This window comes from Eulemur rufifrons, chromosome 17, assembly GCF_041146395.1.
Source record: "Eulemur rufifrons isolate Redbay chromosome 17, OSU_ERuf_1, whole genome shotgun sequence".
Lineage (NCBI taxonomy): Eukaryota > Metazoa > Chordata > Mammalia > Primates > Lemuridae > Eulemur > Eulemur rufifrons.
The window spans coordinates 91977743-92005627 of NC_090999.1; the positions used below are offsets into that span (position 1 = coordinate 91977743).

The 27885-nt window shown below is 38.8% G+C and overlaps 1 protein-coding gene across 2 annotated transcripts in view; it reads left to right on the plus strand.

Moving 5' to 3' along the window:
* The first annotated feature begins 11920 nt into the window (after positions 1-11920).
* Positions 11921-27885, plus strand: part of PRRC1 (proline rich coiled-coil 1) — a 29221-nt gene continuing 13256 nt past the window's right edge. Inside the window, exons 1-6 of one of the 2 annotated variants that reach the window (XM_069492805.1) lie at positions 11921-12028; positions 16778-16900; positions 17816-18205; positions 19658-19818; positions 23718-23820; positions 27544-27707. In XM_069492805.1, coding sequence (XP_069348906.1) covers positions 16798-16900; positions 17816-18205; positions 19658-19818; positions 23718-23820; positions 27544-27707 — 921 coding nt within the window. In that variant the 5' untranslated portion in view covers positions 11921-12028; positions 16778-16797. Of the gene's footprint in view, positions 12029-12205; positions 12271-16777; positions 16901-17815; positions 18206-19657; positions 19819-23717; positions 23821-27543; positions 27708-27885 lie in introns of those variants that run through there. The other variant, XM_069492806.1, reaches the window with a different exon arrangement.

Genomic DNA, 27885 nt, shown 5'->3' on the forward strand with positions numbered 1-27885 from the left:
TTCCCCGCTACAATGCTCACCGTGTCTGTGACCCTTAGTTGTGAGTTTACCCCCCCAACCCCCTAATCCCTGGAGAATATCACTACCGTGTGAGCACTATAGTGTTGATCAGTTAGTGCCAATTTGACGGCGAGTACATGTGGAGGCTATTCCTCCGATCTTGTGATATCCTCACTGTGGATAATGGGCTCTAGCTCAATCCAGGAAAATACGAGAGGTGCTAGATCACTGTCGTTTCTTATAATTGAGTAATACTCCATTGTATACATATACCAAATTTTAATAATCCACTCATGAATTGATGGACACTGGGTTTGTTTCCATATCCTTACAATAGTGAATTATCCTGCCATAAACATTCGGGTGCAGATGTCTTTATTATAGAATGTCTTTTGCTCTTTTGGGTAGATGCCTAAGAGTGCTATTGCTGGATCGAACGGTATTTCTGTTTTTAGCTTTTTGAGGTAGCTCCAAATTTTTTTCCACAGAGGTTGCATCAATTTCCAGTCCCACCAGCAGTGTAAGAGTGTTCGTCTCTCCACATCCCCGTCAGCATTTGTTGTTTTGGGATTTTTTGATAGAGGCCCATCTCACTGGGGTTAGGTGATATCTCATTGTGGTTTTGATTTGCATTTCTCTAATGATTAAAGATGTTGAGCATTTTTTATATGTTTGCTGGCTATTATTCTGTCTTCTTTTGAAAAGTTTCTGTTCATTTCCTTTGCCCATTTATAGATGGGGTTGTTTTATTTTTTTCTTGCCATTTTTTTTAAGTTGTAGATAGATTCTTGTTATCAGCCCTTTATCGGATGTGTAAAGAGCAAACATTTTCTCCCATTCTGTGGAACTTTTTAATCTCAACACGCAGGCTTAAAGTTAAGTAACTTGCCCTAAGATCCCCTGGTAAGAAACAAAACTGGGGCTTGTACCAGCTCTGGTAGTCATTTGCAATAAACATATATTTGTTTAACACTTACTATGTACAAAGCACCATGATGGTTATAAAAGAATTTGAGGGCTAGAAGGGGTCTGGCTATCGTGGAATTTATATTTTATGTGGGGAGGCAAGATAAGTGTGCACAGTTGCCATATACATCATAATTCAAGGTGGTATCTGGTAAGTTCTGATCCAATGGCTGGTTACAACTTCCTGGTAAAAGCAACATATTAACCAGACAGTGGCAGTAAAAAAGGCTTTAGAGACGTAAAGGAGGAGAAGAGGTAATTGCAGAGAATTGGCCTCCTGTAAACAAAGTTGTGGGGAATTGGAAATGGTAAAGGCAAGTAAATAAGAGTAACCACAGGAAGTTTTGGTAAGCGGATGGTGAGTGTTGCATGTTGAAATTTGAATGGGACCATGTTAGTACAATCTCAAATCTAGGCTAAAGGGTCTGGACTTTATCCTGTGATCCAGGGGAAGAAATCAAAGTTTTCAAGTAAGGATCATGTGATGCGTCCCGTGGTGCTGTGCAGAACTCAGAGTGTGTCAGGAGCGCACGGGGAGGGCTTACCTTAGCACCAGAGCAGTAGGGATGGTGAAGCCGCTGATGCAAGAGGCAACAGAAAGCTTTAACAGGCCTGGGGTTTCGATGAATACCCTTGGTAGAGGAGGTAGAGCTGTCGAGGATTACTTCCGAGTACTGCATGATAATGATAGCATTAATAAACTTGAAAAGGCAAAATCTGAAAATAGTTTCATGGATGAGGTGATGAATTTATCTTTCAGCGTATTGCATTTGAGAAGACAGTGAGATTTCTAGGTTGTCAGAAAGTGGAACTGAAGTTCTAGGGAAAGGTTAGAGAGGGAGATGAAGAATGGAGGGTTTCTGTTAAAGCTCTAAGAGTAGATTCTTTATATTGCCTGTAAGTAGGGAACACACAATGGAGACCGCCGTCTTTAAAAGTGACGTGCCCAGAGGCTGACCCCTTTCTGTCTGACCTGTCGGTGAGCCAGTGGAGAGAGGTGGAGGCAGCAGAGCTGTGGCGAGTGACACATCGTGACTCTTGCCAGCCAGAGGCTGAAGATTTGCTGCCTGTGTGCTGGTTCCTGCCTTTCTCAACAGGGGGAATGTGACGTGAGCCTTGGTGTGGGCTCTCACAAGTGTGTCTGGGGACAGCAGGAATAAAACGTGACAGAGCCAGCCCTGTTAAATGATTCCAGTGCACGATATCCATGTGAAATAAGTACTTCTCCAGTAAGAAGCCAGGAGGACCTAAAAGAAAATCATACATTTTCTAAGAGAAAAGTAGCAGTCTATAGGAAGTTGGCGAACAGATGAGTGTAGCATCATGAGAAGGGAGAATCTTGACAAAAGATGGCCTTTTTTTTCAATAAAGTAATAGTGCTTGAATAAATATGCAGAATAACAAAACCACCACAGATGTTTCCTGACTGCCAGCTGCAATTACTCTTCTCCCAAAAGTTGTTTTAAAAAGGCAAGAAACACTGTGTAGTTACGCCACACAGGTGTTCTCTCCCATCATTTTGTGTGTCCTTCTGTTTTAGCACTTGGCACTTTTTATTCTTGCATGTCTGTGCTTTGGGCACATATCTTTTCCATTGTCTGTGATCTCCTTTAGGGAAGGAATTATTACCTGTCATTTCTGGCCCATGGATTCTAGCATAGTGTGCTATTCAATAAACTTTGGTTGTGTGAATATTTTGAAATATTTCCAGGAATTGTAACATCTAGAAATTTGAGCCACAGATGATGCCACAATGCCTATGCATATAATTTATGTAAGGAATCCTAACTCTCATCTCAGATCACATTTCTGAGGCCAAGTTTAATTGACTGACACTAAGTAAAATGAATTTTATGCATATGAAGGAAATAAAGAACTAAATTACCTCTGCAATAACATTTTTGATATGATGGAATTGAAATTATGAGCCTTTTGGAAAAGAATGATAACAGTGCTCTATACACCAGCAACTGCAGAACGCTGATAAAACTTCATGATGTGCAGTGCACTCATTGACTTAGTTATTCATTTAACAAAGATTGGCTGAGTTCCTACTAAGTATCTGGGAACATTGGGGATACAGTGATAAACAAAATAGAAAATGTTGCCTGTGAGCTCATGAAGCTTATATTTATGGGAGATGAACAGAAAACAAATAGATTGATACTGTAATGTCAGGAAGTGCTCAGTGTTATGAAGAAAAATGAAGCAGGGTGTTCAGGGAAGGCCTCTCTGGGACTCGAGACGAGAGGAAGCAAGTGACCATTCAGCAGGAGGGAGCACAGGCAAAGGGCCCAAGCTGCGTGCGGCTGGGTCTGAGAAAGAGCACGAGGCCAGCACGGTGGAGCAGGGGGAGTGGGGAGAAGGTGGAGAAGGGCAGTGGGACGTGAGGGCAGAGAGGGCCCAGGGGTTGGGTCACGTGGGCCTTGTAGGCCGTGGTGAAGCTCTGGAAATGCACCGTGGAGAGGCAGGAGAGGAAGCAGGTAGGCTCTGACAAAGCTAGTGACGATTTCCAAGTGAGGGAGAATGATGTCAGGGCTCAGGTGTTAGCAGGAGAGTGGAGGGGCATGGTCAAATACTGACTCTCTTTCCAAGGTGGAGCTTGCAGCATTTGCAAAAGGACTGGATGTGGAGTGTAAGAGAAAGTGAGCAGTCAAGGAGGTCTCCAAGACGGATTTTTTATTAAAAAAAAAAAAAAATCTTATTTTTAGAACAGTTTTAGATTCACAAGAAAATCGAGAAGATAATACAGAGAGTTTCCATATACCCCAGACCCAGTTTTTCCTATTAATAACATCATATATCAGTATGGTACATTTGTTACGAGTAATGAACCAGTATCACCACATTGTCATTAACTGAAGTCCATATTTTTATTCAAATCCCTTAGTTTTTTTTTTTTTTTTTTTTTTTTTACCTAATATCCTTTTTCTGTTTCAGAATCTCAAGCAGGAGACTGAGAGACTGAATATACAAGGGGACAATGGCCAGACCATGTATAAAAACAGAACTCTGGCGCACAACTTGCAGCAACTAGTTCAAGAAGCCAAACAAGCCCCAGAGCAATTGGCCCCAAACAGTCAGAACTTGATTAATAATGGACAGTTTCCCTAACTTTTACCCCAGCTTCCAACTTAGGACCAAGTAAAGAGAGCCGACACACACCCACCTACTACACAGGACGCCCGGCTTCTAGTCGGCCTGCCTGCCATGTGCCTATGCCAGCAGTCTCCGGTCAGCCTTCCCTGTTCTCCACCAAAAAGCTTTCCCACTCCTCTGAGTCTTGGCCAAACCCAGTGATGGTGGCTGATTGCTATAGCAATCTCTGCCTAAATAGCCTTTTCTTGCTCTCATTTCCATGGTCTTTGTTTATTGCCATAACATATTACTTTTAGTCGTCATTGTCTCCTTAGGTTCCTCTTGACCTTGACAGTTTCTCAGACTTCCCTTGCTTCTGATGACCTTGACAGTTCTGAGGAATATTGGTCAGATATGCTGTGGAATATCCGTGTATTCTCATGATTACACTGGGATTATGAGTTTTGGGGAGGAATTTCACAGAGGTAAAGAACCATTTTCATTACATCACATCAAGAACACATCCTATCAGTATGACTTACCACTGGTGATGTTGACTTTGATCCAAGGTGTTTTTTTACCGGGGCAATTGGAAAAGCAGAGTTACCATTTACTGAGTAGGAACAGTGCAAGAGAAGCATGTTATTTTGGGGAAACATCAAGAGTTTTAATTCACCTCCTGATTAGACACCAAAGTGAAGTTATTAAACAGCAGTAAAGTTGAGGAGAGAAGTTATCATTAGACATAATGTGGGAGCTGTCAGGTTATGGATGTTGTTTAAAAGCATGGACTAGAGATCACTGGACACTGGAGAAAAGTACAGTACTAAGTTCTGGATCATTCTAACACAGTTTTTACTACAAATAGATAGTGTTGTTTTTTCCATGTTAAAGAAATTCTCTCTTTTTACATTATTACTGACTTTATTTTTTTTAGATACACGTTGTTCTGTTTATTCTTTTTTATGTTTATTTTATTTAATTAATTTAATTAATTAATTAATTTATTTTTTTATTCTTATTTCAGCATATTGTGGAGGTACAAAAGTTTAGGTTACATATATTGCCCTTGCCTCCCCCCCCCCACCCTCAGCCCTGAGTCAGAGCTTCAGACATGTCCGTCCCCTGGACAGTGCGCATTGCACTCATTATGTATATATACACCCATCCCCTCCCCACCCCCACATCTGCCCGACACCCCATTGGTGTTATTCCCAAATGTGTTCTTAGGTGATGATCAGTGAAACCAATTTGATGGTGAGTACATGTGGTGCTTATTTTTCCATTCTTGGGATACTTCACTTAGTAGAATGGGTTCCAACTCTATCCAGGACAACATAAGAGATTCCATATCCCCATTATTTGTTATAGCTGAGTAATATAGCTTCATGGTATACATATACCACATTTTATTAATCCACTCATGTATTGAGGGACACTTGGGTTGTTTCCACATCTTTGCAATTGTGAATTGTGCTGCTACAAACCTTTGGGTGCAGTATTACTGACTTTAAATAAAATATTTCTATCTAATTACTAAGCATGATGTTTATTATTTGTTGATATCCATATCAGGTTAAAAATTCCTTCTATTTCTAGTTTACCAAGAGTGAAGATGAATGAGAGTTAAATTTTATCAAATGCTTTTTCCTCCATTTATTGATATTATCAGATTCCTTTTCTTTTTAAATTTATTAAATCACCAACACATTTTTCTGAAGTAGAAAACCACCCTTATATTCCTGGAAAAAATCCTACTTAGTCACAATGTATATCATCATCATCATCAACTTCTCAATTCCATTTTTTAACATTTCATCTAGAGTTTTTCATCCATGTTAATTAAGATGGTCTTATTTTCTTTTCTTGTCTTGTTAGGAAGATAACCATAATTAACACCTACTACAGAAATCATTTAACCATCCCTCACTTGTCAGGGGAGGAAATTAAAGGTCAGGGAAGGTAACCCTCAGAGAAGACTTGCATTGTTAGTTAGTGGCAGAGGCAGCACTAGATTTTGAATCTAGTATGTTTTCCACCAAATCCTGCTGAAGTGCTTCGAAGCAGTTCTGCGAGACAGGAAGTGGGAGGACACCAAATGGCTGTTCCCACAGAGTTGGGTTCACTGGTAAGTTTTGTGAATTGGACCCATTCATCTCACAGGCTCTCTTCCCAAAATTTCACTCCTAAGCCTTAGAGTAAAGCTGAATTGCCAAGAGAACTAAGACACATGCTGAACTTTAAACATTGTTTGAAAATGAACATGCGTGTAGGAACGACTGTGTTAAGTTTCCTTGTATTTTCTAAACTATGATATAATATTATAGGGGAAAAGTGGAATATCCTGCAAATTGAAAATCTTGAGAAACACTACTCCAAAGATAAATATTTAGGAATTATCATTTACTGGGAACTATTGGTTGAAGCTTTGCAGATTTTTAACTTGGTAAAAACACTAAAATTGAGAAAAAAAATTTAGAATACTTTGTAATGTATTATTGCATATTAACAGTGTTTCCTTGGCCAGAGGAATAATTTTGTAGTATGGTTTCTTCTTCAAATGAAAAGAAATATATTTGTTCTGTCTCCTACAAAAACACTTTTAGTGAACTCGTATTTGGGGAAGAAAAAGGAGATGATTATGAGGACTTTTTGCAGTGTGTGTACTGCACATGAATCTTAACAGGAAATTCAACTCAATTAAAAAAATGAGGCTGGGTGTGGTGGCTCACACCTGTAATCCTAGCACTTTGGGAGGGTGAGGCAGGAGCATCGCTTGAGACCAGGAATTTGAAACCAGCCTGGGCAACATAGTGAGATCCTCCTTCTACAAAAAATCAGCTAGGCATGGTGTAACGCACCTTTAGCCCTAGCTACACAGGAGGCTGAGGCAGAAGGGTCACTTGAGGCCAGGAGTTCGAGGTCTCAGTGAGCTATGATTGCACCACTGTACTCCAGCCTGGGCAAGAGTGAGACCGTATCTCTTAAATAAATAAAAAATAGAAAAAATTTTTAAAATTACTCTTTTTGCACAGGTGGGTTATAGTGTAAAAAATTCAATACTTGCCCTTTGGCCCCACACAAATAATCATTACTAGAGTCAATTTGAATTTTCTTTAGAGAAGAACTAACTACTTTCTCTAAAATATACATTAATAAAAACATTCTACTTCTCATGGCCCAGGTGGTAAATCTTAAAAATTCAACTTACCCTTGCTTTCTAGACACTTCTGCTTTTTCTGCATCCTGCACCATCTTCCCTAGGCACCAGCTGCAAGCCTGCCCTACCCAAGCCTGAAACCACGCGCCTTTGCTCCTATCAATCCCTTTATTTGAAATGCATTTTTCCATTCTGCTAATAGGCACTCCTCATTTTTCAAGGACCAGCTCTAAGTTTTATTCTATCATAAAATCTTTTCCAGCCAGGCACGGTGACTGAACCTGTAGTCCCAGCTACTGGGAGGCTGAGGCAGGAGGATCACTTGAGCCCAGGAGCTGGAGATCAGCTTGGCCAACAAAGTGAGACCTTGTCTCAAAAAACAAAACAAAACAAAACAAAACCAAAACCAAAAAACCTTTTCACATTGTATCATTGTTGGTTGTACATGTTTATATTCTCTGTTCATTTATGAGCTACCTGTTGTTAATAACTTTGTGTTTAGACTCCGACTACTTTCAAATTCTTATATGAGTGAGTACACTATGAATATTTTTTTTTCTTTTTAAGAGACAGAGCCTATGTTGCTAAGGCTGGAGTGCAGTGGCACTATCATAGCTCACTATAACCTTGAACTCCTGGGCTCAAGCAGTCCTCCTGCCTCAGCTTCCCATAGTGCTGGGATTACAGACATGAGCTGCCATATTCAGCCAAAAAGAGTAACTTCTTAATATCTCTGTAAGTAGGATAACCATAAGATCTGTTGTCCAAATTGAAATACTTTTGAGAATAGGAGGTGGGTACTTTTAACAATTATGGTGGGACAATATCTCCAAAGTCGGGATGTCCCAGACAAATTGAGAGGTAAAGTCACCCTATGTATAGTCTAGAATTCTCATTATTTACATATAGCCTATAAATTTACCTTAGTTGAAAGGAAACAAACAAGGAAACAAAAGCTTGATTTGGAAATTACAACTCGGACTCAACTAAATAAAAGTCATTTTGGTTTAAAGCAGTTAATGTCAGATGAATATTTAGGTAATCTGAAACTCAGTAAGAGCGGACACTGTGAGTTAGGCACTGTTCTAAGTACATCACACATATTAGGCTATTTAATCATCACGTAAAAAACTATGAGGTAGGTATTAATATGAGTATTTGTCCCACTTTATAGGTGAAGAAATGGAGAAACTGTATTTAAGTGATATGCCTGAGGTTATAGCTGTTGACTAAGCAGGTGCTAGACCCAGGATTCCAATCCAGGTTGGTTAGTGCCAAAGTTAATGTCCTAATTTATGCGACATTGCCTCTCAGACTAAGTCTCAGCTTACTTGCCTCCTCAATTTGAATTTCAGATGAACAATGAAAACTTTTTTTTACTACAAGTATACCTGTATTTTATGCAATGTTTGAGACAACTCTTCTCCTCCTTCCTAGTTGCCAAGAGAACTTACTTATCCTCTTTGCTTGGTTGGGCATGGGCTGGGCCCCTGATTGCTATGTCTTCTCCAGTACTCTTGGTGCATTTGCTGAAGCTTTTCTTGTATAACTCCCAGCATGTTCTCTCAGCAGAACCCATCATCTCTCAAACCAGAATCAGCTCTGCCTCTACTCCTGGTTATGTGCAGATGCCTGGTTCAGCCTCATCTCCCATCTACCTGGAGATACATATTTGAATATTCTTGCTAATATTATGAACATTAAGGATTATTTTAAGAATTTTTAAGAATAGACCTAATAAACTTGATTAACTAGGAAAACACCTCAACTCAAGTGGACAATAGTTGTTTTTGTTTCTATTTTTGAGCAAGCAAGGTAAACTTCCATGATAGTGCTGTATTGCTCATTATAGCTCACAAATAAACTCCACTATACATAGAGACTTCCTGTAAGGAAAAACTTGGTAAGTTATTAGCAATGACTTAAAACACAATGAAACTAAGCAGTTCTTTGTTCTGCCATTAGGCTACATTATAGTTTTCTATTGACTCCCCTCATTGTCTGCCATCTAAGAACACATCTTTTTATCTTACCACCCAAAAAGGAGGCAAGCAGATGGCAACAGCCTAAGATTTCTGGGCTCCAATTCCAGCTCTATACACAATTCTCAAAGCCCTAGTTTGCATATGTCTAACACTGGAATAATAATAATAAAGTTCAAATGAAAAGTGGTAAAACATAAAATATAGTAAATGCAATTCAAGATTTACAACTTCAAAGCCGATCTTGTAATCTTGCTTAGCTCACTGACTCCTGATTCTCATTGTCCGTATAACAGGCTGAGTGGTGGTCCCCCAAAAGATATGCCTACCTGGAACTTGTGGATGTGACCTTATTTGGAGATAGGATCTTTGCAAGAGCCTCAAGTATCCTGAGATGAGATCATTGTGGATTTAGGGTGGGCTCTAAATGCAATGATAGGTATGCTTGTAAGAGAAAGGCAGAGGGAGAACTGAGACACACAGACATGGGGGAGAAGGCCATGTGAAGACAGAGGCAGAGAGTGGAGTCATGCTGGCACAAGCTTTGGAACACCTGCAGCCACCAGAAGCAGGAAGAGGCAAGGAAGGATTCTCTCCTAGAGCTACTGGAGAGGCCCTGCTGACACCTCGATTTTAGACTTCCAGCCTCCAAAACTGTGAAAGAACAAATTTCTGTCGTTTTTAGCCAACTAGTTAGAGTTTTTAGCCAACTTGTTACAGCAGTCTTGGGAAACAATACAGCCCATGCCCAATCCATCAGTAAATTGTGACAGGCTCAATCTTCAAAATATATCCAGCCTATGTGCCACCTCTATGCCAACTCTACCCCCATTAGTGACACTAAGCCACCATCATCTCATTACTGGGCATCCCTCGTTAGTCCTTGCATGCCCTGCAGGCACACAGCAATCAGGGTGTGATTTAAAATTAAAGTCAAATCTTGCACATTCTCTGCTCAGAACCCTCTGGGAGCTTCCTACTTCTCTCAGAATGTAACCCAAAGGCTTTATCATGGCCTACAAGGCTGGACAGATCTGGCCCCTGCTGTCTCTCTGTCCTTACTTTTCACCACTCTCACAGTTCCTGCTTCCTTGCTTTTCAGCACATGTGCCAAGCTTATTCCCTCCTGGAGTCTCTGCATCTTCGTCCCTCTGTCCAGAGAACCACAGGCCTACTTCTTTACAGATCTCTGCTCACATCGTACCTCTTCAGAGAAGCCTTGCCTGTTCATCCTACCTGAAGTGGCCTACCCCAATTACTGTCTATATCACATCACTCTATTAATTTTCCCTACAGTCCTCAGTTTGTTTATTGTCCTGTTCATAGCCTCTGTCTCCTATTAGAAAGAAAGCTCTCTACGTGTCCAGACCTTGTCTGTCTTGTTCCTGTTGCACTTCCAGTGCCAATGTGCAATACATTGCAGTCACTAGTAAACATTTGCTGAATGAAGAAACCAACATACTTTATAGCTATTAAAGGTGTTGACCAAAGAGGATGAAGATGGTTATCTATTTTCAGTTCCACCCCAAACAGCACTTTCTGGAGAGTAAACTGGTTGGCCACCTACACACATTCTTAGTGGATAGGATAAAAGTTACTACCATAGAAAACAACCCACTGTAGTTGCAAAGTGAGATCTGAAATCAGGTATTGTTAAATAGTATTAACTTTTCAGTGAGGTATTTTATAATGTTTACAACTGTCAAGTTCAAGAGATACTTAATGTTCAAGAAATATGAATAGGTCCCTGAAGGAAATTTGAGAAAAACAAAACAACTTTTATGTGTTTAATACTAAGCAGTTTAAAAGCATATGCCCTATTTTATTTGACGCTTACCTGCTTGAGTTACGGGTGGTGGATAATATTATTCCCATTTTAAAGATAGAAATAGGGAGACTTTTGGAGACTAAGCAACCTGTGGAAGGATATGCTGCACAGCTGACGTCAGGGTGGTCCCAGACCCAAATCAGGACCCCTGATTTCAAATTCCTTATTTTCCTCCATTGCACTCCATTCGTTGACTTATTTAATGTACATTATTGAACACCAACTGTTTCTAGTACGGCTTTAGGTGAAGCATACAAAGATAAAAAAAGTTGGTAACCTGTCTGCAGTTTTTCAATTAAAAACATGTGTAACACATGCACTTGGGGAAAAAAAACAGTAAAGTAACCGCTACTCTTCTCTCCTCATCCCCTGTCCCCAATCCCTCCGTCCTGGTGCAACCGCTGTTACATGGAAATCTTTGAAAATATATAGGATAAGCGTCCCGTATCTGGAGCCAGGTCCTTCCTGGAGTTGTGGACTGGACTAGCTGACCTTGGCTGACTCATCGCCCTCCCGTGGGCGGCTGTGGCACAGGCGAAGTGAGCTACACCTAGCAACAAGGGTGTCATTCTCGCGAGCAAGGGCTGCAGAGCGGAAAGGAGCCCAGCCCTACTGGAGAGCGTGTCTAGAAGGGATGGACAGAGCCTAGTCTAGGCGGTCGGGAGGCTCTTCGGCCGGCCGAAGCACTCCATGTTCCTTACCGCCCAGCGCCCCGGCCCGGTTCCCGGCGAGGTGGGGGGTGTGGCGAGGGGGCGAGGGGGCGTGGCGGGGCGAGGGGGCGTGGCGGGCGAGGGGCGGGGCGGGGCGTGGCGGCGCGCGGGGCGGGGCGGCGCGCGGCCGACGTGGCAGCCGCCGGGGCATGCGCCGCTGGTGGCCATCTTGGAGGCGGGGACACGTGGAGGTGAGCCCCGGGCCGCATCTTCCTTGTTTTCTCCGCGCCAACCGTAGTTCTACGTCCCGGGTTCGCTGTCCCCGCTTTTCAGCTGCCGCGCAGGCACTCTACCGGTACCCCAGGTGAGCGTCAGCCTGGCAGCGACGCGGGTGCATGAGGGCGGTGGCGTGGCATGCCGGTGCCACAGCGGGGCCCCACCGGGCGCAGCGCTGGGAGGTGGGCGGGCCGGCCGGCGCCCCAGGGTGCAGGGGTGGTTTTCCAGCTCCCTGGTCGCGCGGTCCGGGCGCGGGCTGTGGAAGCGTGCGGGGTGCAGCTGGCAGGGGTGCGCATGGCAAGGCGAGCAGACCCCGCAGGAGATTGCAAGGTGAGTGCGGGTCGAGGGTCTCATCCCGGCACTTTGCTCCTGTCCAGGGACCGAGACTAGAGCCCCCGGCCATCTAGCCCCACTTCCAGTTCGCTGGCCTCTGGAAAGAGACTGGTGGCAAACGCCTACGAACCTTAGTCCTGCCCAGTCTGGTCTGGAGACGTGGCAGAGCCAGGGGGGAGGCTACTGAGGCCCTGGAGACTCGAGAGTCACCAAAGCGAGACGGGCCATGGAAGAATTATTTTCCCTGAGGTTCTCCCACCGGTACTTAGCGCTGCTCCAGAGGGCTTTTGTACTCTTTTGCCTCTTTGTTCGGTCTTGGGACCGGCTTCAGGCAGATTCACAGGATAGCTCATTTCCTGGATTGGCAGAATTTATATCCAATAGAGTTTTTGTCATTCAGAGTAGTTATTTTGAGAGACAACACGTATATTTATGCAATCATGACATATTCTGGCATTCCAGTCTTTCGCCTGTGCAGCCACTACTTAATTAAGTGAACATTTATGGAATTTTATTTTGGGATCAGAGCTGAGAATGCAGAAACAGAACTCAGACTGATCTCTATCTAGCTAGCGCTCACTGGCAGTAGAGGCAATCTTGTGACATCAGTACATGAACGATAACTTCTAATGCTTTAAAGTTTATCAGAACTCCATTATTCCATTCCTTTTCTTATGTCCTTCTAAATAGCCATCTACTTTAAAAACAAAAACAGGAAAACCAAGGCACAAGCAGATTAGAAGAGCAGGGCCTGAGCAGAGACTAAGGATTCAATTTTCCAAGCCATTTCCATAACTTTTCAAAAAATGTTGATACAGTAATACTACTTTTTGTGCCAAGACTTGAGCCCCAAAGCCTTTACACTACTCTGATGCTACAATGATGTTTTATCATAATAGGTTTTTTTAAGTAGAAGGTTTTGTGTTTATGCATGCAAAATTTACCCCAATGTTGTCATTACACCGATTGTCAAATAGTAAAGCTTTGAAAGACTGAAATAAATCCATCGTTTATTCCACGTATGGCTTTGTAGTCATTGTACAAGTTCCTTTGCTAACACATTTGTTAATGTTAGGGCTTCTCTTTAAATATGATTTCCACCAGTAAGGATAAGAAAGTAGTAGAAAGATGAAACACCCGCAAAAAGTAAGATGAAAAAAAGAGGTAGCTTTGGTGGGGAGTGATAAGATCCTGAGAGGGGCATTTCTGTCTCAGGTTATCTACCTTTGATGTATAGATACTGAATGAAAGGATTTAGCCTCCCTGGAGCCCCGTCCTCTACTTAGTATTGCAGTAGATCTTTCCTCTACATTCACAGACAAAGTTTTTGAAAGTGTTGTGTGTTTTAGTCTTACCTCCTACTCTTCAGTCCAGTTCAAACTTCTATCCCCACTCCTTCCATAGAACCTACTCTCACTGAGTTTGTCTCCAGTTTAGCAAGTCCATAGTATCCTAGTTGGCTTCTCTGCAGCATTGAATATGGTTGGCCGTTCATACCTTGAAGCACTGTTTGGCTTTTGGACACCACAGCCTCCCAGTTGTCTTAGTATCTTTTTGCTCATCTCTCATCCTCTATAAGCTTGTCTTCTACCTGACTAAAGCAAGGATTAAGTCATGTTCTGTTTTCTCTTGATGTTCTCTTAGATAATCTCATCTCAGAACATGACTTTAGAGACTACCAGTACACTGATGACACCCACATTTATGTGATTTCTAAGCTCTAGACCAAATCAGTATCTTTACTTAGGTGTTTCAAGGAGCTCAAACTTAGCATGTCAAAGACTAAACACTTTATGATCTCCTCCCCGATGCCCCCCAAAAAGAAAACATCAAACAAACACCTTGACCTCTTGCAGTGTTCTGTATCTTAGCATATGGCACCACCATCTGTCCAATTGTGCAAGTCATGCCTCTCTCCTTACCCACTTTCATATCTGGTCAATCAGTGAGTTTTACCATCTAAACATTTCTTGAATCTATCTGCTCTTCTCTATCTCCACTACCATCACCTTAATCTAGGTCACAGTTTTTCAGCCTTGGCACTATTGACATTTTGGGTTCAGTTAATTCTTGTGTGTAGAGCTTGCGTTTAAGTATCAGTATCCCTAGCCTCCACCTACTAGATGCCAGTAGTACTCCCTTAGTGTGACAACCAAAAGTATCTCCAGACACTGCCAACTGACCCCTGGGGGGCATAATCAGCCCCTCTCCCTTAACATGAATCACTAGGCTAGGTTGTTATCACCTCCCATTTGAACTACTTCTGTATCTTCCTTAATGTTCACACTGCATCTGCTCTGTCTGCCCAGTGGCCCGGTCTGCGTGCTTTGGTCAAAGGAATCTTTTCAAAAAATAAACATAAATTGCTGATAACCTAGAGTCAGGCTAAATGTTCTTCAACAGGTAAATGGATAAACTGTGGTACTGCTATACAATGGAATACTATTCAGCAAGAAAAAAAGAACCAACTATTGATACATGCAACAACTTGGATAAATCTCAAGAGCATTATGCTAAGTAAAAAAAGCCAATTTGAAAAGGTTGCTGTATAATTCTATTAGTGTGGCATTCATGGAATGAGAAAATGATAGAGAACAGATCAGTGGTTGCCAGGGCTTATGGTTGGTGGGAGGGTGTGACGAAGGAGGAGCATGAGGGAGTTTCTCTGGAGTGGTGGAATAGTTCTGTATCTTAGTTGTGGTGGTTATACGAGTCTGTGCATGTGATGGGACTTCATAGAACTACACACAGAAGAGCATGTAAAAAACAGGTGAAATTCAAGTAAGGTTCATAGTCAATGGTAGTGTACCAGTGTGAATTTTATGGGTGATCATTGTGCTATAATTATGTAAGATGCTGTTATTGAGAGAAGCTGGGTTTGAGGTACTCAAGAACGCTACTATTTTTGCATTTTCTTGTAAATCTCAAATTTCTTCAGAAAAGTTAAAATAAAAGACAGATATGCTACTTCCTGCTTGAATGCTCTACAATGATATTCTGTTTTTAAAAAACCCAGTTCCTTAACCTGGTTTAAAAGACTCAACACTTTCTGGGCTTCTTCCTGTCTCTCCAGCCCTCATTCTTCTTTTTTGTTCCTTGCTGCAGGGGTTTTCTTGAATGTATCTTGTTCCTTCCAGCTTACAGGAACTTTATACCTGCTGTATATTCACTTTTTCTGGAAGCTGCCTTCCTTTGCCCCCTTTCCTTGCCTAATTAAGTTCTTATCCTACAGATCTCAGCTTATCTGTGACTTCTTTGGGGAACCCTTTCCTGACCGACCTCTATCCACATCAAAATCATATTCCTGTTAAACAGAACTGTGTTCTTACCTCAGAGCACATAATTCGGGCTATAATACACGGTATATTGGTATTAGTATTTGATTGTTTCCTGTACTAGATTATTAGTATCCTGTTTGTTTTTGCTAACCATTGTATTTCCAGAGGTACCAGTATAGTGCTTGGCAGGCAGTTGATCTTCACTGAATAATTGTTAAATGAATAAAATCACCAGAAACAAATTTGGCATATTTAAAGTTGGTTTTATACTTGAAATGGAATTGAAAATTTGTAATTTTTGAGGAAGTTTCCCCATATTTTGTAATCCTTTGTCATCTGTTAGGACCCTGATGTGTAGTGACATTTTTACTGTAGTTAACTTTTCTAAGGCCTAAGAAGTAATTTAGCGGTTACTGGGCATGCTTTAAAATATGAACTAGGGAAATTGAGAATTAATACATTTATCAAGTCAAGCACATTTTGATTTTTTTTTTAATGTTAACAGGAATAGCTGACAAATTCTTTACGAGGGAAGAGGAAGAGTTTCAAAAAAATACATTAAATATTTTTATTTTAAATGTAGTAACTGAAATCTAGATATAACTAAGATAGATGCATTTATGTGGCAGAAATCAAATTAGTAATTTACTATTTGAGATATATTAGATCATTAATTATATGGTTAACATAAAATTACTTCCCAGTTATAAAATATTACATGGACATGTCAGATTGTTTGGTATTAAATATTCTCATAGGCTGGCAGCGATGGCCCAGTCTGTAATCCTGCACTCTGGGAGGCCGAGGGGAGGATCACTTGAGCTCAGGAATTCGAGACCAGCCTGAGCAAGAGTGAGAGTCCGTCTCTACTGAAAATAGAAAAATTAGCTGGGCATCGTGGCGCATGCCTGTAGTCCCAGCTACTCAGGAGGCTGAGGCAGGAGGATTGCTTGAGCCCAGGAGTTTGAGGTTGCTGTGGGCTAGGCTGATGCCACGGCACTTGCCTGGGTAACAGAGTGACATTCCATCTCAAAAAAAAATTCTCATAGACTGTTTTCTTAGGAATATTGATAAATCTTTCATCTGGAAATAAGTGTTGCATTATAAATAATAAAGGCAAACAGCTGTCTCTTGATTATTCTTTTAATTTTTCTCTGACTATGCAAACTTTAAAAGTATACTTTTGGTTACTGTGTAATATTTACTACATTTTTATATTTCTACAGTATACCATAATTGAAGAAAAATGATGGAAGAGAGTGGAATAGAGACAACACCACCTGGGACTCCTCCACCAAATCCTGCGGGACTGGCTGCTACTGCTATGTCTTCTACCCCACTTCCATTAGGTGCATGCAGTTGTCTAACATCTAGCGTGTTTTGAGGGTAGTGGAGATGCTATTCTCTTTTCTCAAAGCCAGTTAAAAAAAGAATGCATATATTTAAACTTCTCTAATCTTTTTCAGGATGTAGAGAAATAGCTTTTTGTATTTAATCACCACAACGACTAGACAAAGCTAACACCTGCTTTTTGGGATGTTTTTGTCATATAGAAAGATGGTTTATCATCATTATGAATATAAAGAACAAAAGTCTATTAAAGCAAAACATGGATGTTTCCTTACTTTACATACAAAAGATTATTTCTTTCTATTATAGACTTTAACACATTAACTACCATGCGAATTGTATTTAACTCACGCTGGTTTTGAGCTTGTGGCCTTGTGGAGCATACATAACTCATGTCTCTTTACCTTGGGAGCCACGGGAACTAGTTTTCAAGTTGCATATAACTCATGCACAGAAAACAATAAAAAATAAATTTTGCATTAAATTAGAAAAGATTGTTTTCAAAGTTTTAATTTTATTTTCATAATAAAACAACGTGGCCCCAAGGAAAAAAGTTTTTTTTTTCTAGTGTGGCAGTCAATGTGTTAACCTTTCTGAGTCTTCATTGTTTAGGATTTTATGCTCAAACTGGGGGTGAAAAATGGCTTTACTTTATTGAAAACATATAAGAACAAACAAGCAAAGAACAAAGATGTACAATGCCATAAGTTAATTTCATGTGTCTGCTTCTTTTACTCATGGGATTTGAAAGTCATTGGCATTCATTTATATTTGTTGTATTTTTAAAATTACACATTTTAAAATAATTCTTAGGATATGCTGTGTTAAATTTAAAAATTTTGTAAGAAGAAAGTAATGAGAAATTTTGAAAACATTTCTAATTTTGTGTATTTGTTCCCTCAACTTTTTTCTAGCTGCAACCACTTCTTTTTCTTCTCCAAACGTATCCTCTGTGGAGTCCTTGCCACCACACGCGTATTCTACTCCTCAGCCAGCCCTTCCTCCTGTGCGGCCTTCGGGAACGTTGCCTTTCGTGCCTCCTCCGCCGGTTCCTTCCGTTCCGCCACTTGGTACTTCCATACCACCTTCTGTTTCTCCGTCAACTGCTGCTGCCTTCAGTAATCCTCCCTCCTCCCACTTCCCTCCTTCAACTTCTGCCCCAAGTGCTCTTTTATCTGCACCTCCTCCGGGTCCTCCTATATCAGGATTTTCTGTTGGTTCCAATTATGACATTACAAGGGGACATGCAGGAAGAGCTCCCCAGACACCCCTGATGCCATCGTTTTCGGCACCTTCAGGAACAGGTAATTTTCTTTTGTTAATGCTTTGAAATGCTTGAATTTTCTATAGTTAATGTTTTATTCTTTTTAAAAACAGTAGCTTTATTGAAATATAAAATATATGGTCCTCTGTGACTGGCATCTTTTACTTAGAATAATATTTTCAAGGTTCATCCACGTTATAGTGTTTTTAGTACTTTATTCCTTTTCATGGCTGAATAATGTTCCACTGAGGGATATACCACCTTTTGTTCAATTCATCAGTTGATGTTGGGTTATTTCCCCTTTTGGGCTATTTACATAATGCTGCTGTGAACATTTGGGTACAAGTTTTTGTATGGACATATTTTCATTTCTCTTGGGCATGGAATTGTTGATTTACAGGGTAACTCTTTGCCAAACTGGTTTCCAAAGCAGGTGTACCACTTTACCTTCTTATCAGCAGTGTGTGGGGGTTCCATTTTATCTGCATTAATGTTCTACTCTCAACTCATTTCTTTGATTTCCAGAGTTACCTATTCTCATGTTTTTGCCATTTAAATTATTAAAATAAAGCCAGTGTAATAGCATATGATTTTTATATGACCTATAACTTAGTGTATGATTAGTATATCTGATGTCAGAAAAAAATTCTGAGATTTTTGTCTTTACATTTGTGCGTTTATGGAGAAATGTCAAGGTAAAGTCTGAAAGTTTTTTAAAGCTTTACTTCAAAAATTATCAAGACTGATTGGTCCAGGGAGTAGTCTTTTTTCTTTTGTCAGGGAAAAATTAAGAATCAAGTAAAAGCTCATGTGTGCTAAAAGTTTATGATACTGGGTCATTTCCTTTTCTAGGTCCATGACATCAACTTTTTTGCATCTGTGGAGTGGTTGTTGCAAACCAGTTATCAAAAGTTCATGCTTGTTGTTTATCTTCTACCTGTTGTTTCTCATTTTAGGGAAAACAAGCAACTTTCTTGTGATTTTTGTTATCCAACTTTGCTTATCCACCTTTACAAATAAACTATATTACAGGGGATGAGTATTAATACCCATGTCTACATATACGTGAATTTTCTTTTTGAATTAAAATTATGTGGAATATGTGTGTTAATTATTACATACTTTTATATGAGGGGCTTAGGTGTTCATTTATTTTTATGGATTAAAGAGACTAGAACTGGAATTGTCCATATTGAAGTGCTAAATAGGACAAACCTGAAAAACTTCTTGATATATGTTTTTTGTCCATTTTCAGGCTACTTGGTGTAACCCTGTGTAAAGGGAAAGAAACTTCTCTTTTGGAATTGTTTAATTTGCATTTTATAAAGGTTTGGGTTGTTCTTTGAGTTTATAACTCAATCTTGAAATACTTGAGCATATAGTTACATTATTAAATCTGTTTGAGCTACTCTTTTCATATGTTATGTCATCTTTTTATAGGAAAAAGTATATGGATTAAATTATACACATTAAAATTTTTACCATTGTCTAGGTATTTTACCAACTCCTATTACTCAGCAAGCCAGTTTGACATCTCTGGCACAGGGAACTGGAACCGCATCAGCCATTACTTTCCCAGAGGAGCAAGAAGATCCTCGGATTAGTAGAGGTCAGGATGAAGCATCTGCTGGTGGAATCTGGGGTTTTATTAAGGTTAGTAGTATTTATTTTAAAAATTATGTTTAATTTTCTAATTATAAAACTCATAGATGTTTACTAGAGAAAATTTTGAAAATAGAAAATGGCATAAGGGGAAAATAAAAACCCTTTTTAGGTTTTATTACCAGTTTTCTGTAGTTGCTCTCAATGTTTTGTCTATGCATAACGTATGTAGATGTATCTATTCTTTTAATAAAAATTAAATTGGGGTTGTGATATGTGGATACTATTTTGTGTTTTCTGTTTGTCTTTACTTAGCATATATCATGAACATCTTTCCAGCCATAAATTATTCTTTAGAAGTGTATTTTGGTTTTTTGTATGGCTGTTTTGCCATACATGCTATTGCATTTATTTCCTATGTTTTATTTTACTAATCTGCTATTGGCATTTTCTAGTTGTAATTTTTTAAAAAAGTAATTCATTAATTTGTTTTATTTGACAAATAAAAATTGAATATATTTATCATGTACAACATAATGGTTTTTTATTTTTTTGGAGACAGAGTCTCACTCTGTTGCCTGGGCTAGAGTGCCGTGGCATCAGCCTAGCTCACAGCAACCTCAAATTCCTGGGCTCGAGCGATCCCTCCTGCCTCAGCCTCCCGAGTAGCTGGGACTACAGGCATGTGCCACCATGCCCGGCTGATTTTTTCTATATATATTTTTAGTTGGCCAGATCGTTTCTTTCTATTTTTAGTAGAGACAGGGTATCGCTCTTGCTCAGGCTGGTCTTCAACTCCTGAGCTCAAACAATCCGCCTGCCTTGGCCTCCCAGAGTGCTAGGATTACAGGTGTGAGCCACCATGCCTGGCCCAACATGATGTTTTGAAATATGTATACATTTTGGAATGGCTAAATTGAGCTAGTTAACATATGTATTACCTCTCATACTTACCATTTTTTGTGGAGAGAAAACTTGAAATCTATTAGCAATTTTTTAGAGTATAACACATTGTTATTAGCTATAGTCTCCATGTTATATAATAGATTTCTCCTAATTGTAATTCTTATCAATAAAACCAAGATGAGCACTCTTGTATGTAAATCTTTATGGGCCTCTCTCATCAGGATTAATTTCTGATGAACATTGGAGTGAACCTTTTAAAAATCACTGATACATATTGCTCTCCAGGGAAATTATATCAAAATACTACACTGTTACAGCATTTTTCACTTGCCAGCATGGTTATTAATTTGAAATAATATTTTCTGATTTAATAGGAAAAGTATAATGTCTCATTTTAATATGCTTTTCTTTGCTAGTGATTTTGAACATTTTTTCATGTAATTTTCAGCCACTTGTATTTTTCTTTTGTAAATCTGTTTATGTTCTTTGCTCAGTTTTAAATTGGGGTGATTTTTTTCTTTTAATGAATTCGTAAGAGCTTTTGATATAGTAAATTCATCTTACTATATACTATCATATGTTGTAGTTTTCTCCATTTTTAGTTTACATTTTAATTTTATTATGCTTTTTGACATAAAAGTTCTTAAATTTTCAGGAGTCATTTCTTTTTTTCTTTTTTTTTTTCCTGAGACAGAGTCTCACTCTGTTGCCCCACCTAGCGTGCAGTGGTATCATAGCTCACTGCAGCCTCAAACTCTAGGCTCAAGCAATTCTCCTGTGTCAGCCTCCTGAGTAGCTGGGACTACAGGTGTGTGCCCCTATGCCTGGCTAATTTTTTCTATTTTTTTGTAGAGACGAAGGTCTCACTCTTGTTCAGGCTGGTCTCAAACTCCTGGCCTTGAGCAATCCTCCTGCCTCGGCAGGAGGTGTGAGCCACTGCGCCTGGCCCAGGAGTCATTTCCATCAGTCTCTTTTCTTTGCAATTTTTTTTGTTTTTATGCTAAAAAAGATTTTTTTCCCACTACAATATATGATAAAATTTTTTTAATGATTTTTATAGTTCTTTTATTGTTTCATTTTTATACTTAACAGTTTAATATAGCTGATATTTACTTTACTATAATATATGAGGTAGAGGTCAAACTTAATTTTTTTCTAATTACTTAATGGCGTGTTAAAATGTCCTTTCCCAGTGGTTTGATGTGTTCCCTTTATCTTATTTACTAATTTGTATGTTAAAGTCAGTTTCTGGGTTCTGTATTTTGTTCCACTGCTCTCTGCCTGTCCTTGTAATAGTAGCACACTGTTTTAATTATTGTAACTCTATGTTCATTTATTATACTAATATGTGTTGAAAGCCTGCTCTGTGCTGAGGTGGGGTTGGGGAGCATTCAGTGATGAGTAAGATAGAAAGAGCAGTTCAAGTCTCTGCAGTCAGAAGGTATATTAGTATTTAGTAGCATAGATTTGCTGATTTCTCTTTTCTTCAAAAATTTTCTTTGCTAGTCTTTCCCATTTATTTTTCTCAATGAATTTTGAAATCATTCTGCCAAGTTCCTCCCAATATTTTTCTGAGGGTTTGTTTTCAATTTTATTATATATATTAAACTTTTTTTTTTTTTTTTTTTGAGACAGAGTCTTGCTCTGTTGCCCGGGCTAGAGTGAGTGCCGTGGCGCCAGCCTAGCTCATAGCAACCTCAAACTCCTGGGCTTAAGCAACCCTACTGCCTCAGCCTCCCGAGTAGCTGGACTACAGGCATGCGCTACCATGCCCAGCTAATTTTTTCGATATATATTTTTAGTTGGCCAGATCGTTTCTTTCTATTTTTAGTAGAGACGGGGGTCTCGCTCTTGCTCAGGCTGGTCTCGAACTCCTGACCTGGAGCCATCCACCCGCCTCGGCCTTCCAGAGTGCTAGGATTACAGGTGTGAGCCACCGCACCTGGCCAAACATTTTAAATTGGTAGATAGTTAACTGATTTATAGCATTTGAGCTTCATGTTTCAGGAATATGGCATTTTTCTAAGCTAGCTTTTTTATATCACTCTGTACTTTTAAAAAGTTTTCTTTGTATAGAAACTTTTTCTTTTCTTTGTTAAGAACATGTGTCACTATGTCTGTTGCAAGTTGTAATAACCAGTTCAACTCTATGGGGCTTGTAAATAGTAATAACTCTTGTGATATTCAGCATAAGGTTAGTCGACAATCTTAAATTTCAAAATTATAAACTCATCTTTTCCTGAATCACCTTAGTTTAATGGCAGATTGGAAGAGGGGGAATCACAGCCTGTTAGTGAGCCGCCGTCTCAGGAGGCGCTGCTCTCTGGAGTGCCTTTTGCTCTGGGAGAAGTGCCGCACAGGGAGGAAATACTCAGACTCGGTTCCTTATGTCTAATAGTGCAATTCTAAGAATCCAGAGGAATAGGTCTGGCTAAAAGTGGAGAGTTTGGGAATGAACAGTTGGAGAAACAGAAAGTAGGAAAAAGAAGAAACTAGTGGAACATAGCAAAATACTGTATATTAAAGTATATAGCCAGATGCGATGTGTGTTTACTCTTTTTATATTTTTTTTTATTAGGGAACAAAGTATGGGCTTATGGAGACATCTGATCATAGTCTTTGAGACTCTGAAGGACAAGTTTTGCCTAATCTTTTATATAAGTAAATAAGTGGAAATGAAACAATATATTTATAACTGAAATAACTGCATATACACACACAAACACACATACACACCCCCCTATATGTATATATATCTATAGCACATCATACTTTCCAGGCCAGTAATACTCAAAATGTGGTCTGCGGACTGCTGCTGGTTTGCTATGGATCTGTGATGTGATAGGAAGAGAAATTGAGGGTATCATTTAGAAACTTAATAGCAATTTGACATTGTCTTGACCTTGTTTTTCATATATTTTACAAAAGTAGTGGTCTGGGATCCATTGGAAATTTTTTTCAAAAGTTTCCTTCTTAGTTGTGAAGATCATGCATGGTGTTCTTTGCCTAGAGTAAGTATTTATATATTAATTTGTTTTATGCAGGGTGTAGCTGGGAATCCTATGGTGAAATCTGTGCTTGATAAGACAAAACATTCGGTAGAAAGCATGATTACAACGCTGGACCCTGGCATGGCTCCATATATCAGTATGTACATGAGTTAGACTGGTATCTGCCATTTTTTTTTGAAGTATGTATCAATGCCAGCTACTAATTGTAATTCTCAGTTCATTTCCATTGATTCTGTCGTTAGTGGAAATTTCTGTTATATGCTTACATTAAGTTGATTGTCAAACTTAGTTTTCAGTGTTACTAATTCATCTTTTTCTTAGTTATCATTAATAAATTTTGAAAACTGTAGAATGAATTTTGAAGAAGTACAAAACTATGAATTATTATTATACTTACTGATTTTAATTTTAAATATAGGTGAGCATTGCTTTATATGAATTTTACTTTATTCACTATTGACATTTGAAGTGATTCTTTGTTTATACTTGGTTTCGACATTTCTCCAGTTTTCTATTTCTCCTAAATGTGTTTATGCTTAACTCGGAACAATAGTTTTGGAGGGAGCTAACCTAGGTATTAATAATATCTGATTACTAGGTTTGTTGGGAAAGCTATTTTAACTACCTTTGAACCTTCATTATGAAGAATCTTACAGATAGTTGACACAGAGATACTGTGTGCTATTTATATGTACATATCCAATATGTAAGAAAAATACCACTTACTAGTATCAGTGGCCAATTATTAGTAATCTTATAGAACTTCAGTCCCCAGTCCCCAGGCCGCGTACGGACTGGTACTGGTCCGTGGTCTGTTAGGGACCGGGCGTAGAGCTCCACCGCAACCTCCTCACCCTGATCCGTGGAAAAATTATCTTCCATGAAACCGATTCCTGGTGCCAAAAAGGTTGGGGACCACTGCTATAGGAGATAATTTATAAGCCAGAATTGTGTGGCGGGTACCTGAAAAGAAATTTTTTGTGGCAATAAGAAGCCAATAGTTTTCATGAGTCTTGACTGTGTTGGTAGTTTACTGTCCAGTAAACAGTGTCAAAGGACAAGACATGGCAATGATTAAGTGCCATTTATTGAATGCTTCTGCCATGCGCTAATTCTCACACGAGCTCAGCAAGGTAGGTATTTTCCTTAAGTTTTGGGTAAGGAACCTGGGTTCAGAGAGATGTAAGTTACTATCTTAGATCACGTAGCTTGATGGAGCTGGACTGAGCCCATGTTCAATTTTTTTACACTTAGCCACTTTGCTTTCCTTGTACTAGAAAATTCATTCAAGAATTAAATCAGCTGAATGTTAATTTGTATTTGTAATTGTCTGAACAATTCAGAAATTGGACTCTATCATATATACTGATTTCATATATGTATAATAATCAAATTTGACATACTTAATCATATATATTTTGTTCACAAGTACGTATTTGGGTGAAGGAAGGAAAGGAATGAATATTTTTGGAGCTCTTGCTATTTTAATGGGTATACTGTGTCACACTGCGAAAGCTATTATTTTATCCTTACAGCAAGCTCTGTGATGTGGCAGGTATTTTTCTACAAAGAAACAAACTCAGTGACTTCCCCAAGGTAATGAAGCTAATAAATGATAAAGGCAGGACTCAAACCCAAGGCAATTAGTTTCTCAAGCCAGTAGTCTCTGTGACATTAAGAAAATGGCAGAAGACAAAAGGGGAAAAAAGAAAGATACAGAAATAAAATTTCTGTTAGCAAATATCGTAACTTATAATAACATAATCTGAATCAGTTACTTTTAAAAAATACTAAAACAGAGTTTGAAAAAGGTGACATCTTACTGACAGCAAAAGCAACGCCATTCCGATCTAACACAACTCAAAGTAAAACTTACAATATTTTTATACAAATATCCTAGAACTCACTTGATGAGCAATTTCAAATATATCAAGAAAGCACAAGAACTATTAGAAATGGATTTTAACACAGTTTAACTTGCTATAGGTCTTAATTAGTTCTCCCTTTATTATCATTAAAGGCAGGACTCCTCTTCACAAACTGAAAAGCCATTTTGAGCTGACGCTTAATGGTATAGCACTTAGCTAGGGTCAAGAGATGTGTCCCATGTGGAGGAGGAAAATAACAAAAAACTATATTCTTTTCTTCTATGTGACTCATTGCTTTTAGGTTCTAGTATCTTCTGAAATTCCCAGTAAATAATGTCAATCAGGAAAACAGAATCCATGATAGAAAAACAAATATTTGGAAAATAACTTCAGTTGTTCCACAAGGTATTTCATAGGGAAAAGTAGCCTTGTTCCTGTGGTAAAATATTTCATGTTACAAATGGCATTCATGAGAGATCTCTTTGATCAGTCATAGCCATTAAAGCCAAGTATTAAAATATGCTCTGCGTAGAACAAGAGTTTTGAATTCACTATATCACAAAACGTTAGGTTAAGATTTCTAAAAGTAATGAAACATACTTGGTTCAATTGTTCTGTCTAGAAATAATAGTGCATAGGTTTATAAAATTAAAAATATTTAAAAATATTTTTATTTCAGATTACTCTTAATCTTTTTAAATTTCACATTTTACATATATCAGTTTTTATATGTGCTTACATATTGTATTAGGATAGTAATACATATATAATTGATAAATACCTATTTGTGATATTTGCCCTTTGTGGCATGTGTTCTTTTTTTAATGATGGAAATATACAATAAAAAACTTGATGACCCCCACATTTAAACTATTTTCTAGATAAAAAGCATATTTCATGGTAGTCCTTGTTTAGTGCATAACTTCCATAGAACTCTTTGACAAATTATTATCAGTAATGAGTCTTCATTTTCATTTTCTGTAAATGGAGTATCCCAAATGTGTAACTTATACTTCACAAACCAGATATTTAGTTTTTATGTTTGCTCCGTAGTTGAAGGACTGGAAACTGGCATCACATGGTATTAGAAGTTTGGGTATACTGAATGTCTGTCCTTATTAACCAACAGCAGAAAAACCATTTTGATTTGTAAATCTAAAAATGCAATAAATGTGTCTATCCAAAGTTTAATTAGAAAACGATACTTGGCTAAATTATTATAATAGTAGACAAGCTGTGGTCATACATGCTATATCGTCATTTCCCAATTTGATATCTAGGGAACACTTTAGGAGCCATTATTAGATGCTGAAAAAGTATTTCATGAGCAGATTAAGTATAGAAAGTACTAAGTTAGCCATGATTTTTAATCGTTGGATTTCTCATAGTCTTTGATACGTTAATGTGCATTGTGGATTTCCAAGAAAGGAATAGAATGTGCAGCATCTCCCAAAATTCTTTGACTGCAGAATACTGTTTTCAGGGAGAGCTACTAATGTATTCTGGAAGAGCATTTCATAGAATACAGGGAAATATGTGCTCTTGTGGCAGATGTGATACTCAGAACCATCAGAAAGTGGTATGTTCCGTCTTGGCTTGCATGTAAGGCTCCCTCAGAGAATGCATTCAATTACGATTTTTAAAACTCAGGAAAAGTTGGTAGTTTGGAGTAAGCAGTTACTGGAATAAGATGCTGTTAGATTAGAGGGTGAAAATGTGTCTTTTCACCACTATTTTCAAAAGAGGATTTCAGAGTCTGACAGAATGAGGTTTGAGTCCTGATGTTACTGCTGAGTTAGCTATGTCACCTTGGGCAAGGCTGTCAGCCTCAGTTTCTTCAACCATATAAAAAAGGTAATGAGTTATATCTTGCATGGTTTTATGAAGTTGGTAATAATTACATAAATAAAATGTTAGCACTTGGTATGATAGTAATTATGAGAATTTCATGATTTTTATTTGGAATTGAAATTTTCTTTTGCTCTTTGTAGAATCTGGTGGTGAACTGGATATTGTAGTGACCTCAAATAAAGAAGTAAAAGTTGCTGCTGTCCGAGATGCCTTCCAGGAGGTCTTTGGTTTAGCTGTGGTTGTAGGGGAAGCTGGACAGTCCAATATTGCCCCACAACCAGTGGGCTATGCAGCTGGATTAAAAGTGAGTAATAGAAGACTTTTTTCAGAATATGGAAACTGGCAGTTAATTTTTTCATAATTCTGATAATCTGTAGTCTCTATGGAGCTGATAGGTTTTTTACATACTGAAATAATGATCAGCTTTGCTTTTAGTTAGACAACTCTGTAGTATTATGAAGATACGGTGGGGTTTTAATTTA